Raw genomic sequence first — 18002 nt, 5'->3', positions numbered from 1 at the left:
GGTTGTCTCCACTTCCTTTTCCGATTGCTGCCCTGATAGTGGATCTATGGTTTGCCATCCTATCCCTAAAGTTGGTGATTGTTTTCCCCACATACATCAACCCACAGGGGCATTTTATGATGTAAATAATGTATTTAGAAGTACAAGTTAGTCTGTGTCGAATGGCAATCTGCTTCCCTGAATGTGGGTGGGAGAACGTCGATCCAGTCAGTAGTTGTCTGCAGGTGGTGCAGTCCGTGCATTTAAAGCACCCAGGTTTGGAATTCGAAAGCCACGTGTTGGATGTAGGGAGTTGGTAGCAGTGTGTTGGATCCGTGTGCACTAGTTGGTCCCTTAAATTTCTGCCCCTTTTGTAGGCAATCCGTGGTGGTTGTTTGAAAAGTGGTGGGAGTGTACGGTCTTTCTGTACAATGGACCAATGATCGTGAATCGTTTTTGTGAACGATTTGGTGGCCGGCGAGTATGTGGTGAGAAAGGTGAGTCTCTCATCTTTGGGTCTTTTGACATTGTTGTGAGTTGGATCCAGCAGTTCAACCTGTGTGTAGCTCGTGGCTCTCCGGCGACTGTCCAGAAGTTCATGTAGGGGGTATCCCCGTTGAAGGAATCGATTAATGAGATTATGTTCAATGGAAATTCCCCATTAACGTCATTGTGACGTCACCCCACATAGATTCCCGCCACTTTTGGGTTTAAATGGTTGGTGAGTGTTTGTATATTCACTTTGAGAAAGGCTTGAGTGCAAGCCGAAACGTCAGTTGATTTTTGATCCAAAATAAACACCTTTTTTTGACTTGATAAGCCCTGTGAGTGCGAGCTTCTTCATTCCTTTACCCAATTTTTGGGCTTTTTGCACCCAGGCAACGTTAACCTGTATACGTGTAGTGCCGGCTTTCAGACTACTATATATATATATATATATATATATATATATATATATATATATATATATATATATATATATATATATATATATATATATATATATATATATATAGGCTTGTGCATAACATATTGTTTGTTTAGAGGGGCCCTTTGACTACTACAATTTTCTGAGTGTATTAAGGACCATCATACCATCAAATTTGCATACTATTATTGTACATTATCTAGCCAGTTAGTACTAGAGTATTCACAATTAGGTTAACACTTATTAAATACCTTGTGGTGATATATAGACTATATGCTTGTCACATTATTTTGTATATGATCTAAACACTTAAAAGGGATTATCATGCTGTGGGTTTAGCACATTGAAAATTAACTTTACACACCTATGGAATGGACTAACAAAAAAAGGATTATCTAAAATGTGGATTTATGGACACCTTGTTTCAGTGTATGTAATTATGTACTTTACAATGGCTAAACATTAGGTACATTTGGGACAGTGAACTATAGATTTGTTTATATATTATAATAGTTTTTAATTGCAATTAGTAACGTTATTTTCACATTATAATATTAGAAATGAATTCACCAATAATACATTTATACAAATCATGGGCGCCCACAGATAGGGCAAGGGGGGGGGGCACTTGCCCCCCTGGACTTGTACTTCATAATAAAGTATATTTCCATATGTGTGTGTGTGTGTGTGTGTGTGTGTGTGTGTGTGTGTGTGTGTATGTATGTATATATATATATATATATATATATATATATATATATATATATATTGTTTTGTTCTTTTTTTTTTATTAATGCATTTCTTAAAGTTACCATTAAGAACCTGCAATAAGTTGTGAAAGGCTTATGGTCAGCACCCCTTTAAATAATGGACCATCCCAATGCCTAGTCTACTGCTCAGAGCAGCAGTCTGGATTTAGCTTCGCCCCTTCCCTCTTTGATAAGCTTCCTGCTTCTCATCTGTGTGAGGAATGAGAGAATCAGAGTAGAGAATCTCCTCCTGACAAAGCAACTTTTCTTGTCCCGCTGCCCCGCTGCTCCCCCACCTATCCATGGCCTCACAGTATTCACTGCCCTCTTTTACCCTTTATCTTCTCATTCTGCTGAGTTACCCCCACACTCACTCTCCGTCGCTAATAACCCTTTGCCTCACTCTATTTACTGTCCCCTTTTACCCTTTCCGTTTTCATTCAGCTGAGTAACCCCAACACTCACCTCTCCATCGTTAATAACCCACTGCCTCACTATATATTTGTATAGATCTATATCTATAATATTATAATTTATATTTTTGCACCTCACTTCCCTCTACTGTCCTGTATTCACCTCATTGTTTGTTTTTGGATGAATCTCATCTTACCCATCTGACACTTTGGGAACAAAGTTGCTTTCCCCTAGATTGAAATAGAATGTATAAACAGATTCTATGCTAGTGACATGTTGTTGTGCACAACCTCTCCCTGCTGTTGTTACTCTACTTTATGTACAGTAGAACCCCCATTTTACATTTTCAGGGGACCAGAAAATGGAGTCAGTGAAATATATTATGCATTATATCTTGGTGGGATCACAAAAATGTTATAAAATATAGAAGAATTTAAAATTAGGGGGTGTAAAATTGAGGCTTCACTGTATGTATCCAGCTGTAACTAGGACTCTAGAGGGAATAACATTCTATAAACTGCTGGGTAGTAATTGTGCTAAGAAAGCACAAAATACCAAGTGCTGTCCTGGCAAACAAGGAGTGTGTCAGTTATAGAATGGCAATGCTATACATGTGTAACAGTTACTACTTTATTTATTTATAGAAAAGCTGTTGTTAGGTTTGTTTGGATTCCAAAATATGAGTACAAGTAATTTGTGTAATGTTTTCTTCCTTGCCCCCCCACCCTGAAAAATTTTCTGTGAATGATCATGTATACAATGTATTTTTGCCTGATGGACTTACTTGTTTCACAAGTAAAAACAACTGCTTTTGTCAATCTCTGGGAGGTGATATAAAACAGTGATCATTTTGTCTTTACTTGGCACAATTCTGGAACTATTTTTCAGTAAACCTTGCAAAACCTCTTATGTAACATGATTGTGATTATCTATATGTGAGCAACTCAGTAACTACACTTTTAGTTCATCCAACAGATATTTGGAGAAGGGCCTATAGGTATAGCACACCCAACTGCCCATCAAATCAAAGGCAGATTCATTCCCTATTTAAGAATATAAATTGTTTATACTTCCTTTGGGCCCAGTAGCTAATAGATGATACACCCTTGTGCCCATGTCCAATACCTGTGGCCAGAGCTGGACTGGGAGCATAAAGCAGCCCGGGCAAAAAACAAACAAAGCAGCCCACATGTAAACACACACACGAAGAGACACACACACACAGAGACACACACACACAACAACAAACACACAAAAAGACACAAACACAGAGAGACACACACAAACACAGAGAGACACACAAACACAGAGAGATACACAAAAAGACACACAGAGAGACACACACACAGAGACAAACAGAGACAGAGAGACACAGAGACAAACAGAGACAGAGAGACAAACACACAGACAGAGACACACACAAACACAGAGAGACACAGAGACACACAAACACAGAGACACACACACACAAAAAGACACAAACACAGAGATACACAAACACAGAGAGACACAAACACACACACACACACACAGAGAAAAACAAACACAGAGACACACAGACACAGAGAGACACAAACACACACAGACACCCCTACCTCCCCCCTACCTCTCCTAGGAGCTTTGTGAAACAGCACCGGAACTCTGACAGCTCCCAACCCGTCTGCTGGCCAATCACCATACCTCCCAACATTTTGGAAGTAAAAAGAGGGACAAGATTTTTTTTGTCATGTAGCGCGGCAATTTTTTTTTGACCACACCCATTTTTGTGGCCACACCCCGTAATTACCATGTTCATTTTACAAAGTTTGGCAGGTTATAAAAGTTTGAAAATATTTCTCCTTAGCTAAACTGTTAAAATTACTTATCTTCTTATCTCAAAATTGTTACAAAGTATCTTAGTTGCACCTGTTAGCTGTACTGGCCTCTCTGCCAAAAGCCAATTAAGTTAGAAATTTTGGACACAATAAAGATCTTTACACTTTGAATTGGTGCCTGCTGGAAGTCTGCGTTCATTGAGTGCCTGCTCCTTTTTACATTTCGGTTCGTCCACCCCCTATGCTGAGGGCTCAGGGCAGTGCACCTGGTCTACTTACCTTACGTGGTGAGTAATTTGTTTACCACATTGAAGTACCCATACTACAGATGACTTCTTGTAAGTTAGAAATTTTGTTTCTTTTTCTGGCTGTTCAGTGCAGAGAAAAGAGGGACTTTCCAGTACAAATGAGGAACCTCAAGTTGAGCTGTCTCCCTCTGAAAAAGGGACAGTTGGGAGGTATGCAATCACCTTTGCCTTTCCCTGACTGATCTTAGGAGGAGGGAGGAGGAACAGGCAGCTGCTTGGTGTGTGTGAAGGAGAAGCACAGCGTGCATGCTGTAAGTCTCTCTCCCCCTGCCCAGACGCCGCAAATCAGAAGCGGCCCATTTCAAAGGTAAATGGAGCGGCCCTTCGGGAAATTGCCGAACTGACAGATTGTCAGTCCAGGCCTGCCTGTGGCAATCTGTGGGTTCTGGCAAATGCCAGAGGGGCTGCTGTTAGGGTTGCCACCTTTTCTGGAAAAAAATACCGGCCTTCCTATATATTTATCTTTTTTCCCTATTAATAACATTGGGATCAACCAACATTTTTACCAGCCAGTGTAAAACACCGGCCAGGTGGCAACCCTAGCACCTGTAAGTTGCCATTAGGGTTGCCACCTGGCCGGTATTTTACCAGCCTGGCTGGTAAAAAAGATGGTTGATCCCAATGTTATTAATAGGTATAAAAGATAAATATATAGGAAGGCTAGTATTTTTTTCCAGAAAAGTATTTCAGTATTGATTAGGCTGGTGGGGGCTATTTGGGCCTCTGTGTACCTGAAATGCCAGGGCCTATTCTGATTGCCAGTCCAGACCTCAAATGATGATGAAGAATAACAATAGCCACACATAGACTTCAGGCAGCACAAAAGCAAATCACTACTGGGAACACGAGTTCGCCAAACACTTCCCTGCCTGCGTCCAAAACCTACACACCAACCATATGGAAACATGGGCAAAGGTCAGTAACACAAAGCTGTGAGTAAAGTACTGATTAAAGACAATTAAACGCGCTAGCCTCATTTCCCAGATATCGCGAGGTAGTAGCGTCACCGTCTCCATAGTAAAGTAACGAGGGAACATTGCAGTGACCCGGATACCGGGTAATTAATGTAAGAAACGAGACTCTGTGCGCCGGTGGAAGGCAAATGATCGCAACGGTTGATAAGTTGGATCCTTCTCTTGGGTCTTAGCGGTAAGAGGAGAACATGTCTAACAGTGATCGTGAGGCGCATAGAGCAGTGGCCACATAAAAGGGGCGGGGCAAACGAAAGCAGCTTGGGTTGTTGCTATAGGAACTGTGATTACACTAAGCTGAAAACTGGAGGTGACAGCCTGTGTCGGGTTCGTGCTCTAGGTCAGGCTATGTGGTATGTATACCGACTGACCTACGTTATAATTCATTGAGTTCGATGAGAGAACATCAATGATTCGTCCATCACACCCTCGGCTGAATCAATGTGTTATTTTGTGTGCGTATAGGGCTGGGGTTGGACTAGACAGAGTTTTAATACACTGGTATTTTCAGTCTTATAAACGTGCTATTCTGTTGTTTGCTTGTGGTTCCTTGTAATAGTGTGGCACACTAAACCTCTGTTCTTCTCTATTGTGTAGTATATGAGGCGTATATATTAGTATGTATTAGTTAGTATATAGTTTTGAGACATGTACTAATCTTCTTCTAGAATGTTTTTATATTCACTCATACACTCATGAGTATATACACTCATTCCTCCACTTCACTTTCTGCAACTGAATTAATCTGCAACCCTGACTGCCTGTGTGGTCTTTACAGCTCAAAAATGTCCTTAATGATTATCTTGGCAAAAAGGGTACTCTAGTGCTTTCCCAAATTAGATCTGACAATTATAGACACAGGGAGCACTCACAGATATAGAAAAAGAGTGTATTTATTGGAGCTTCGCATGGTCCCCTCACATCTGATGCGGGGCACCACCCGTGAAGCCCAAAAAATCCACTCTTTTTCTATATCTGTGAGACTTGAGTGCTTCCAGTGTCTATAATTATATATTTGTATGTATATATCTACTGTAATACACAAAAGCCATGAATATCTTGTAAATTATATCCTTATAAACGGTGAGTTCTGATGTCATCAGTTATAAACGGTGAGTTCCGATGTCATTTCAGTCACATGACTCACTGAAATTTGTATATTATAATAAATAAAGTACCCCCAGTTGTAAAATATGAGGATATTATAAGTTACCTCGGAGATCCGTGACCTATATAAAAACACTCGGCTTGTGTTTTTGTATGGTCATGAAACTCCTCGGTAACTTATAATATCCTTATATTTTACAAGAGGGATACTTTATTCACTATATTACACTCAAACTGAGGTCCAAGAAGGGTCCCAACCAACAGTTTAAATGATTTTCCTGTATCTGTATAGCTGGATTTATCAGAATCAATATTTATCACAATTAGTGGGTGGTACACTGTAATAAAACGTACACAGGTGTAGTTCATAACATGTTGCACACTTATTTTGCAACACTGGAAATGTAATTTTCACAACCTTTAGGTGGCCATTGATGTTAAGATTTTTATCTCCCCAACAACCAGTGCGATGTTACAAATCTGTCAAATTATCATGAGGTTAGTGGGCACTGAACGATCACGCATCTAATGATTTTTCGTCCCACAACCAGTGTCAGATTTGGACACCAGGGGCCCACCCAAAAACCTTAAACCAGGGGTCCACTCTCAGTACTATTATTCTTCATCTCTTCACTCGGCCTCTATTCTCCTAGTTTCTTCTTTACATACTATAATCTATTATTCCATCTATTTAGCCTCTTTGTTCTCCTTTAAATAGGGAATGTCCATGAAATATGCCAAATGTTTAGCAGTATGAGGGCCCACTGTCACCTGGGCCCGCCAGGAGTTTTCCTGGTATCCCATGGGCCAGTCCGACACTGCCGACAACAGTCAGAAAATTGATAGGACAGATTTCAAAATTTTCATCATTTACAGTGAAATATATCCATTGTCCAATTGTTTGCAGGGCCAAGCAGGCAGCTACCCACAGTTTTCCTAGCTTCAACTAGACAATATCACTTGAAATGGTCATTTTAGCTGATGATGGACAAATCGTACATTTAAACGATCATTATAGTATAAACTTGGTCCTATGATAACTAAAAGATCTTTTAAAAATCTTAATGTCTATGGCCACCTTAAAAGTATCATTGATTCAACATTGCACATAACTGATTAATGTACCTAAGGCCTTTACCTTTAAAGACCTGTCTCTTTTTAAATCTTATTTCACTGTGTGTAAAACTGATAAGCAAGCCAACATTTACAGGAACAAGTACATGTGCCTAAATTACTACTTGCCTTACTACTAAATTACTACTTACCTTAAATTCTAATTGCATTTCCCTGTAGTATTTGTGTTGAAACTTTACAATTTCCCTGTCTTTCTGTTTGTCATTCTATGTAGGGTATAGTAGGTACAACTGTTATAAGTGGCATACATTTACACTTTGTTTACCTGTGGCACATGGCACTGTAGTACCGAAAACCACCAATATATTCTTCCAGTCTACATGTCATTCAGTTCCGAGCCAATTTGCCACCTAACAAGATAAAGTGCTATCTTACAGTATTGAATTAGCCCCTTATCCACAAAAGGGGTCCACAACATACAAATGTTTTATAACAGGCATGTCTTAACTGTAGCCAAACAGCTGTTGGGGACTATGAGTAAAAATGTTACATACAATGAAATCTTAATATTTTGTAGCTCTGCGGACAGGAGACAGCACACTAATAATTAGCCCCTCATTTGAATACCTATCGTGTGAAGTGCAGAGAGCATTTTTTTATTTGTATAAGTATCATGCAGCACAGAGAGCATTTTCTTGTATTTGCACCAGGTACTTGCCATTCAAGTGAATGGAGCAGGCAATTTTGAGTTTTTATTCCTCATCCACTTACAATAAAATGCTCAAAATTGCTGTTTGTTTGTTTGCTTTTTGCAGAATGCTTATGAGGATAGTTACCATGCCCACCTTGCTGAGCTGCATACTGTTTTCCAGTCCATTATGAAGGGAAACTGGCAGCACCAGCAAGGGTGAAATATGAAAATGTAATACAAGTTTCCTCATACTGAAGTAAGAAACTTTCTAAATACAATCAATTTAAAATTCTGAATTGTTTCTGAAATAATCAAGTTTATATTCACTATTGCTCACTCAGCATGTTTCTTTTCATTTCTATCTTCATACAGCAGTTGGTGTCACATGTATGATCCATATTTATCTTGCTAAAACACATGTAGAGACAATTATCAGTAATTATCAGCATATGTCTATTTTTGTAGCCATGACAAGTAGCTGCTACTAAGTAGCTCTGTGTGATGATGTAGTGATGGGTGAAAATGTTTGCCAAGTTTCGCCAGGAAAATGATGGCCATGGACTCTAATGAGTGAAAAAAATTGTCGTGCATCAAAAATTTGTCACACAATTTGTTACACGTCAAAAAGATTTTGGCACCCATAATTTTTCGTCTTTACCCTAAAGGAGAAGCAATAGTCCAGATGATGGGGATGCCAAATGTTTACCTAGGGATAACATTATGTCAGTAGTTTTCAATAATTCAGACCATCAATAATTACTTTATGCTATAGAGTACAAACTCTCTTTCTTTGATGCTGTTGCTATGCATGCCTAACCAACACCAAACTCACTGGGGCTCATTTATAGACACTGGGTAAATCTGCACATGGGCAAAAACCCAAAGCAACCAATCAAATGCTTGCTTTCACTGTTCAACCTGCAGCTGCCTGTAAAAAGCCAGTTACTAATTGGTTGCTATGGGTTACTGCACAGGTGTGAATTTGCACAGTGTTTATAAATGAGCCCAAAATGTTTTTGGGTATGTAATCTTACTACTCCTGGGAGATGATTATAGTCAGTTATCTTTAAATTATGGTTTGGAATGTGTTATGCTAATAATGCATATTTGAATATTAATAGAAAACAGAAAAGTTCATCTTAAAAATGAGTGCAAAAAGGGATGAAACAGATTTTGACAAATCTCCTGCCTACGACTATGAAGACGATTTTGAGAAAGATCTTGACTGGTTAATAAATGAAGATTCACAGGCCAATGCAGATTTGAAGGTATGAATTTGTAGTCGGGATACAATCAGGCCCTCTATTTTTTTTTTTAGCAACACTGTAATGGCATAACCTAGAACTGTTTTTGTATAAATGCTGCCTGGCTTTGCCTGGGATTCCCCTTAATCTTGATTTGTTATTGAGACATTATATGCTTAAAGGAGAAGGAAAGCTACGGAGGCATTAGATGCAATAGTGCAAGCTAGAATGCTATATTTATTGTGTAGAATGTTTTACCATACCTGAGTAAAAAGCTCTATAAGCTCTCTGTTTGTTTAGGATAGGAGCTGCAGTATAAGCTTGGTGTGACTTCCTGCCAGAGTCTCTCCATGCTCACTTATAGGCTCTGGACTCAGATAACAGCAGAGAAGGGGGGGGGGGAGAGGAGCAAACTGAGCATGCTCCCGCCCGGGGCAAAGAGGTTTAAGATGAAGGCATAGACTGGGTCTTTGCTATTTTGACTATTCTTCTATTCTTTGGAATGGTAGTTTTTCGTTTCAGCTTTTCAACTTTTTTTTTCCCAATCAACTGTTTAATCAAAGTATGCATTTCTTCTGAACAATGTCTGGAAGAAGCCATTTTACTCAGCTTTTTAGAGAGAATGCACTATAACCAGCATGCACAACATTTGCTGCCTTCCTTTGTTAAAAGGGCCGTAACTTACACCTGTTTTTTCACCGAATGAATGACTTCTCTAATTGAACTCTACACTGCTATTATTTGGCACACACTATTATAATTTTGTACAAGCCTCAATTGATGATTCAATAACTCAGAATCAGCAGCATGCATGTCATGACTGTTGGGTCTGTTGGTTTTCTATTACACCTACTAGTAAATTACATGTCATGTAGAAATATAATTTCTACCAAAAACAGTGATTAATCAGGTTAGTGATGTCGGACTGCTATTATTCTGAACACTATATGAGTCATACATACTAAGGAAAAAATGTGGTATAGCCTTAGCATCTGATAAAGGCATTTTTCTATGCATCACTGATTACACACTATCTGTGTAAATGGATAACAGCTTTTAACTGCATCCTAGGATCATGAAGGCATTATGTATGTATGTATGTATGTATGTATGTATATGTATGTATAATTTTATTTGTAAAGCGCTCCTCGAGGGCAAAGCACTGTACAGCAAAATAATAAATTAGTAGTAACAAACAAGGGGTCATTGGAATAAAAAGTAACAAAAAGTGCATTATTAGAAATACAATTCACATAAATATAAAAAATATAATTACAATACATGCAGTCATGGGTCTTTAACAAGGCAAACAGCATCTGTCATTTTTGGCATGTCTTTCAAAAACAACATTTTGTGTATCTGAAAAGTATTAATTATAACCCTGGAACAAATAGTAAAAGAAAATATAAATTTTAGGGTCTTCCAATTGAAGGATTGGTTATTTTATCTTCCTCAAAATGTCTGATACTAATGCTATTACTAAAGCCCATTAGGTTTGATTCTACAAAAGATGTAATGGTCTAATCCAAGCATACTCTACAAAAGAGAGTGGGAAAGCTAAACCCTAAATTCTTAACAGTCAATGGAAGAAATCTGTATATCGGAAAAATATCAATTCAATATGGTTATGGGTTATAGGGTTATTTTTGTATTTAAAGGGATTCTGTCATGATTTTTATGATGTTTTTATTTCTAAATCACACGGTTTACACTGCAAATAATTCACTCTACAATATAAAATTTCATTCCTGAACCAGCAAGTGTATTTTTGTTAGTAGTAATTAGTGTGTAGGCAGCCATCTCAAGTCATTTTGCCTGATCATGTGCTTTCACTTTAGGATGGAACTGCTTTCTGGCAGGCTGTTGTTGTTTCTCCTACTCAATGTAACTGAATGTGTCGCAGTGGGACCTGTATTTTACTATTGAGTGCTGTTCTTAGATCTACCAGGCAGCTGTTATCTTGTGTTAGGGAGCTGTATCTGGTTACCTTCCCATTGTTTTTTGTGGCTGCAGGGGGAGAGGGAGTGATATCACTCCAACTTGCAGTTCAGCAGTAAAGAATGACTGGTCTATCAACGCACAAGTCACATGACTGGGGGCAGCCCCATGTCAGATTTCAAAATCAAATATAAAAAAATCTTTTGATAAACTGATTTCAGTGCTGCTGGAGCAGCACTATTAACTGATGCATTTTGATTTTTTCCCATGACAGTATCCCTTTAAACTTAATACTGTTTTTCATTTTTAGAATTCTAATTCTGTCAATAATTCTGTCATAATTGACTTTTAAGATAAAGCAAGAAGAAAACGGGCATGAGATTTCAGAAAAGGAACCAGAGGCATTTAATGCTAATCCAAGGTATGAATTGACTGGTAAAGATGAAGCAGAAGCTGAAAATCAAACTAATGACAGTGAAGATGAAGAAGCAAGACGATACATTGCAGAGAAGATTGAAGAGGCCAACAAACTACTACAGAATCAAATTATTTATGAAAAACGAGAGAGGAAGCTTAAATTTAAAGATAATTTGGTAGATCTGGAAGTTCCCCCAGTGGAATATCATGAGAATGAAAGAAATGATGATGAAGACATTGTTGATAGTTTCTCACAGCTACATGTTTCTAATGCTGCATGGATGAATGAGCACCATGATGACAATGGTCGCATTGATGAGCAAAAGGATGGAAAAATTCTCATAGAGAAAGATGGAAAGTTTGAGCTTGTCACTTTAAGTGATATTGAAAGTCTGAGTTTTTTCCCACCAATAAATAATTCATCAAGTGAGAAGGATATGCAAAAACCCCTACTTACTGCTCAACAGCAAAGTACAATTGGTAATGAAGGATTTGTTGGACAGAAAGGAATTAATGGTTATAATGATGTTTACCTACCTCAGCCACCTACTACACCAAAGGCTCGCCCAAGTTCTGCTGCTTATTTCATAAAGTCCAGCCACAGAATGAATTCACCCCGTAGAGTGAAATCCGCAGGACTACAAAGTAGGAACACAACATTTTGCCTTTCACCTGAGCAAAAAGAGATTCAAAAAACCATCAATGAAAGGCAGATGAAACAGAAAAAAGAGGTAATTTCTTGCAGATTGTAATATAGGCTTAGGCACTGAGGGTATTAAAGGAGAAGGCAGGGGCGCTCCGCCAATGAGGTGAGTTGAGGCACTCGCCTCAGGCGGCAGCGCCCCCCTGGTTGCCAGGGGTGGCAAAAATGTTGCTCCTGGTAACTAAGAGCCGAATTTTCGGATTTAAACCCGGAAATTCGACTCTTCTAGTGCAGAGAGCGCAATTGCGCTCTCTGCACTAGCGACGTGGACCCCCCTGCTGACCCCCGTCTGGTGCTGAAGGTGAGTGCCGTGGGGCGGCGGGGGCGGCAAAAACGAAGGCCATCTCGGGCGGCAAATTGGGAAGGAAAGGTGGGATTACAAAACCTTCCCAAAATGCTCTAACAATTCGATATTTATTAAGTGGAAAAAGCACAAATATCAATTCAGACTTTTCAAGGTTTTTGTAATTTTCTTAAAAACTCCAATTTTTAGAGGTTTTCTAGGCATTCGTATTTATAAGTGCATCATTTTTCATGCATACTTTTTTTCTGATTTTTTTTAATAAATCTCACAGCATTCATGGTTTTAGAGTTTGAGAGTTTAGTCATGGTTTCAAAAACCTATAAAACCACTAAAATTTGACCTTTGATAAATCGGCCCCTAAAAGTTATCAGGAGAAGCTTTTTGCTGTCCCTCACCTCCCTGGCACAGCACACCTGTTTTATTGTTTTTTTTTTTAATTTATGTTTTTGCCTCTAAAGAAGATTTGTATAAATTGCTAAATACTAGGATACTAGAATTATTAAATACAGTGGGTGACAGTTTTTTCAAATAGTCTTCAGCAATGCATTTGTTTTGTGATATTGTGTGATATTAGTTATTAAGCAGATTGTTTGTATCTATTACTGTAACTAAAGTAACACTGACACTAAAACTCTTCATGTATATTAAAAGTTACTTATAGGTCATGTTGATAATTTTTCACTGATATGTCTGATTTTGTGAATAATTGTAACTAGAAGTTCCTAAAACCAAAACACTTACAGACTACTTCAGTACAAATATGGCAGCCCCCCTATAAGAACATAGGAAATTTAAAGCATTGGGCAAGTACTTTTATGGTGAAATTAAAAAGTTTGTTATGATAGTTGTAAAAATGGTTTGATTTCTGGTGTCAGTATATTTTAAGTTGAAGATCAAACCATATTAATTGTAATGAATATAGAAATCCAGGTTTTCTTACAACTGTATCTTGTACCTGCATAAAATAAACACACACAGATGTTAAATTGAAAATGTATTTTTATTTTAATTTCATTATAAAATTATTTCAAAAGCATATTTGCAAGTGTTAGATCTTTGAAATCCTTTATCTACCAGCAACAACGATTATACAATTCCAGGTTATTGATTTATAGGGTGGCAATTGCATTTGAACTAGTATTGCCATTTCTATTAGTATAGTATTTTTAAAAAACTCATAATAAATTAGGCATGCACCGAATCCAGGTGCCTGGCTGAACAAAATTTGAATCCTTAGGAAGGAACAGTTCAGTGTTGAAATAAAAACTGGGTAAATAGATAGCAAAATAAGAAATGTTTCTAATATAGTTAAAAAGGCTGGAGTGAATGGATGTCAAAAGAACAGAACACAACTTCCATGTGCCCCCCCCTCAATTCTCAAGATTGGTTACTGCCAGACAGGGCCGCCATTAGAAATCACAGGGCCCCGTACAGCAAAATCTTCTGGGCCCCCAAGCCACAACCCAGAATTCCAACCAAAACCATAGTAAACAGTCCATATAGACATCAGCAGTGGTCAGGGCTCAGGGTCATTGGCGGCCAGGGTCCCCCATAAAAGTTTTTAAAAAAACATTGGTCAGGGCCCCCTTAAAAGTTAAAAAGAAACATTGGTGGTCAGGGGCCCCACATAATATTTTAAAATAACATTGGTGGTCAGGGGTTTAATAAAAGAAATTAAAAAAAAATTTCAGTGGAACTTACCTTAGGTTCTTCTTCAGCTTTTTCGGCTCCTTTCGTGGCTTCGGGTCTTCAGCTTAGGCTCCTTTTGTGGATTTTAGTCTTTTCACGGCTTCGGGTCTTCAGCTTAGGCTCCTTTTGTGGATTTTAGTCTTTTCACGGCTTTGGGTCTTCAGCTTAGGCTCCTTTTGTTGCTTCGTGTCTTTTTGCGGCTTCAGGTCTTCAGCTTTGGCTCCTTTTGTGGCTTTGGTTCTTTTCGCTGCTTCAGGAGTTTAACTTGGGGTCTTTTTGCGGCTTCATTTGGGTCTACGCCGTTTCGGGTCTTTGTCGCTTCTGGCTATTATGTTAGACATCCAGTCACTAATTTTTTATTTTGTGCAGCCTATCTATTTACCCAGTTTTTATTTTAATACTGAACATTTTCTTTAAAATTACATGACTTTTCTTCAAACAAGGAAATTTTGATTTATTTTTTTGCCCACGCTCTTAGCACACACCTCTTTTTAATCCAATTCGGTTTGGGATTTGTCCGAATCACGACCCTGTAGTTTATACTTAAAATTCATAGACCTTAAAACACTGATCATGACAATATTTATGGCTCTCTGGAAAAAGGAAGAAGAGCATAAGAAGGAAGAAGAAGAGCAAAAAAGGAAAGAAAATGAAATTGCCTTCAAAGCCTGGATACTGAAAAAAAAATACCAATTAGCAGGAGAAAGGAGAATTCAGCAGACCAAGCAGTTGGAAGGCATGTCTGTCACAGTAAGTTAATCCAGTTAAGGGGAAGTTCATCTAAAAAAATATATTTGGCATTCTGTATGTTGGGGTTGTCAAACTGGTACCACCTTTGCAGTATCTGGCCACGGAGCCAGTCACTGGTGGTCCTTGACTATAAATTGTCTAGATTATCCCTTTGCTACTGTTCTTTTATTCCCTGTCTGCTCTCAAAGAATAGAACATGAAAAAATGTAATGTTACTGATATGTTGTTATTTCATTTTCAAGACCTTACACAGATGGGGGCAGATTTATCAAGGGTCGAATTTCGAAGTAGAAAATACTTCGAAATTAGACTATCTAATTGAAATACTTAGACTTAAGATATCGAAGTCGAAGAATTTTTCAGCAAAATTGACCATCCTGCAATTGAAGGAAAATCGCTCGATCGAACGGTTCGAAGGATTTCAGCGATCGATCGAAGGATTTAGACTTAGAAAAATGTTGTAGAAGAAATGTTGTACAAGAAGACTGAAGAAGATTGCGCAGTGGTGCTCTCTGGTATAACCCCGGGCCGGTGCAGTTTTCTGCTGATAGGAGCACCGGCCCAGGGTTTCAGGTAAATCAAAACATTCATTTGGGGGCGCCTAACATTTGGCAACCCCAAGTGCACCAAACCTTTGCTTCTCCTTTACGTATCCATTTGTTAAAGGGGTTGTTCTCCTTTAAATTAACTTTTAGTATGATGTAGACTGAGGGTCATATTTGCAGTTGTTTTTTTTTTATTATTTGTGTTTTTAAGTTATTAAGCTCTTTATTCAGCAGCTTTCCCGTTTTCAGTTTCAGCAATTTGGTTGCTAGGGTCCAAATGACCGTAGCAGCCCGCTGCAGGACTCTTCTCTGAAGGGCAGCCCTCAAGGCACTAATAAGCTTTTCTGAAATTCAGGATTTTTGTTGCCCCAGTGTATATTTGTTTTCTGCACCAAACACTAAATAAGATTTAGTAGCCTATTTGTAATTTTGTGAAAGGTATAACTGCAAGTTTATATACACTTTGCCCTGTATTACATGAAAACTGAAGTAATTTATGAACTATCATTATCTGTATAGGCTAGAGTGTGATGGTACAAAACACTTAAATATATTATCATGTCAGTAACCCAATCTATTACACTATATATTTTTTCCTCCCCCCCACCCCAACCCCCATCTCAATGCTTCAAGCGCTGGTCTATCTTCAATTTCAATTTATCAAATATTAAGACATACAGTATTTTAGCCATATATATGTACCATATATGCAAGGTGCATTTCTTTTGGGCTCTGTGTTAATTTTAAATATTGTTTCAAATAATTTACTGTAGGAAGAAGAAGAAGAAAGAGATCCACAGAAGGCCTTTAACCTCTGGCTCAAGAGAAAGCATAAAGAAACGCTGAGAGAAAGAAAGATAGATGACCTGAAAAAACCTGAAGAAAGAGGAGAGGGTGAAAAAGCTTTCAAAAGGTAAGAAACATATAAGGGGTTGGAGTGACTCTAAAAAGTAAAATGTAGAAATTAAAAGAGAACTAAACCCCCCCCAATAATAAAAACCCCCTACCCATAGTCCCCCCTCCCTGTTTCTCCCCCGCATAAGTTATTACCCCTGAGAGTGCCCATAGGTGCAGAGTAAGCGCAACGGAGCTCATGGGCGCCATCTTCCTCTTCATTCCCTTTGGAGCTCAAAGGCGCCATCGTCCTCTTCATTCCCTTTGGAAATTTAAGGCACTTTTTGAGCATGTGCCAATACGGCACTCACTTCCTGAAGAATACAGAAGAGCTTACTCTGCATTACTCTGTAATGAATTAGGGGCACTTTCAGAGGTAATTACCTATATAGGGGGGACTATGTAGGATAGTTGGTAGGTGTGTGTCTCGGGACCTGGGGCTTTCCAGATAAGGTATCTTTCCCTAATTTGGGTCTTCATGCCTTAAGTCTACTTGAAATTCATTTAAACATTAAATAAACCCAGTAGGCTGGCTTTGCTTCCAATAAGGATTAATTATCCTTAGGATCAAGTACAAGCTACTGTTTTATTATTACAGAGAAAAAGGAAATCATTTTTAAAAATTTGGATTGTTTGGATAAAATGGAGTCTATGGGAGACAGCTATTCCGTAATTCGGAGCTTTCTGGATATCGGGATTCCGGATAAGGGATTCCGGATAAGGGATCCTATTCCTGTATATAGGAAAATGAAGAAGCTTGCACTCTCAGGTCTTATCAAATAATATAAAGGTGTTTATTTGAAGACAAAAACGACTAACACTCTAGCCTTTCTCAAAGTGCAAACATAAACAAGCACCAACCTTTTAAACCCCCAGTGACAGGAAAATGAAAGCAGTGACGGAAGTCGAAAAAGATCAAAAAAGGGGACTATATACACATGTATTCTCGCAGAAGTATCTTATCATAGATTCATCTCATTTGCTGTATTCTGCTGTTGCACTGCGAGCGGTGGATGACGTATAGACAGGCCTCGTTGGACCAGCTGGGTTGTTAGGGAGCCTTCCCTTAGCAACTCACATTCGTCTCTACTCACTGTAAAGAGGCAGTTGCCGTAAATGGTCTTCATTTTTCTACCTATGGGAGTGCTCACACCGAGTATTGTTTTTAATAAATGATTGGCTGAAAATGTTTTGGACCAATTCCAAGCTGAAGACAAAACATAATTTGCAAGAGCGTTTCAGAGGGAAACAATGGGAAAAACATGGTCTAATCACATGGTCTTAAACTCATGATTCTAAGGGCTCAGATTTTGTTGAAACAGGCACTTGACATCAGCTGAATCCTAACAAAAAAGACTAGGATTCGGCCAATCCTGAACCCCATGCAGGGTTTGGTGCATCCCTAGAAGAAAGAAAACCAAAAAAACAAGGGTGATATTAAAAAAAATAACCCCCTAAGTGTATTTTTATACTATGTCTCAAG

The 18002-nt window shown here is 38.5% G+C and overlaps 1 protein-coding gene across 4 annotated transcripts in view; it reads left to right on the top strand.

Moving 5' to 3' along the window:
- The first annotated feature begins 4917 nt into the window (after positions 1-4917).
- The window catches only part of LOC108709410 (coiled-coil domain-containing protein 181), a 15946-nt gene continuing 2861 nt past the window's right edge, over positions 4918-18002 (top strand). Inside the window, exons 1-5 of one of the 4 annotated variants that reach the window (XM_018249209.2) lie at positions 4918-5341; positions 9157-9303; positions 11571-12365; positions 14934-15080; positions 16399-16538. In XM_018249209.2, coding sequence (XP_018104698.1) covers positions 9181-9303; positions 11571-12365; positions 14934-15080; positions 16399-16538 — 1205 coding nt within the window. In that variant the 5' untranslated portion in view covers positions 4918-5341; positions 9157-9180. Of the gene's footprint in view, positions 5342-5419; positions 5619-7281; positions 8292-9156; positions 9304-11570; positions 12366-14933; positions 15081-16398; positions 16539-18002 lie in introns of those variants that run through there. The other 3 variants (XM_018249207.2, XM_018249210.2, XM_041583743.1) reach the window with 3 other exon arrangements.

This window comes from Xenopus laevis, chromosome 2S (genome assembly GCF_017654675.1).
Source record: "Xenopus laevis strain J_2021 chromosome 2S, Xenopus_laevis_v10.1, whole genome shotgun sequence".
NCBI lineage: Eukaryota > Metazoa > Chordata > Amphibia > Anura > Pipidae > Xenopus > Xenopus laevis.
The sequence above is the reverse complement of the archived record's forward strand: the minus strand, read 5'-3'. Positions and strand labels throughout refer to the sequence as shown.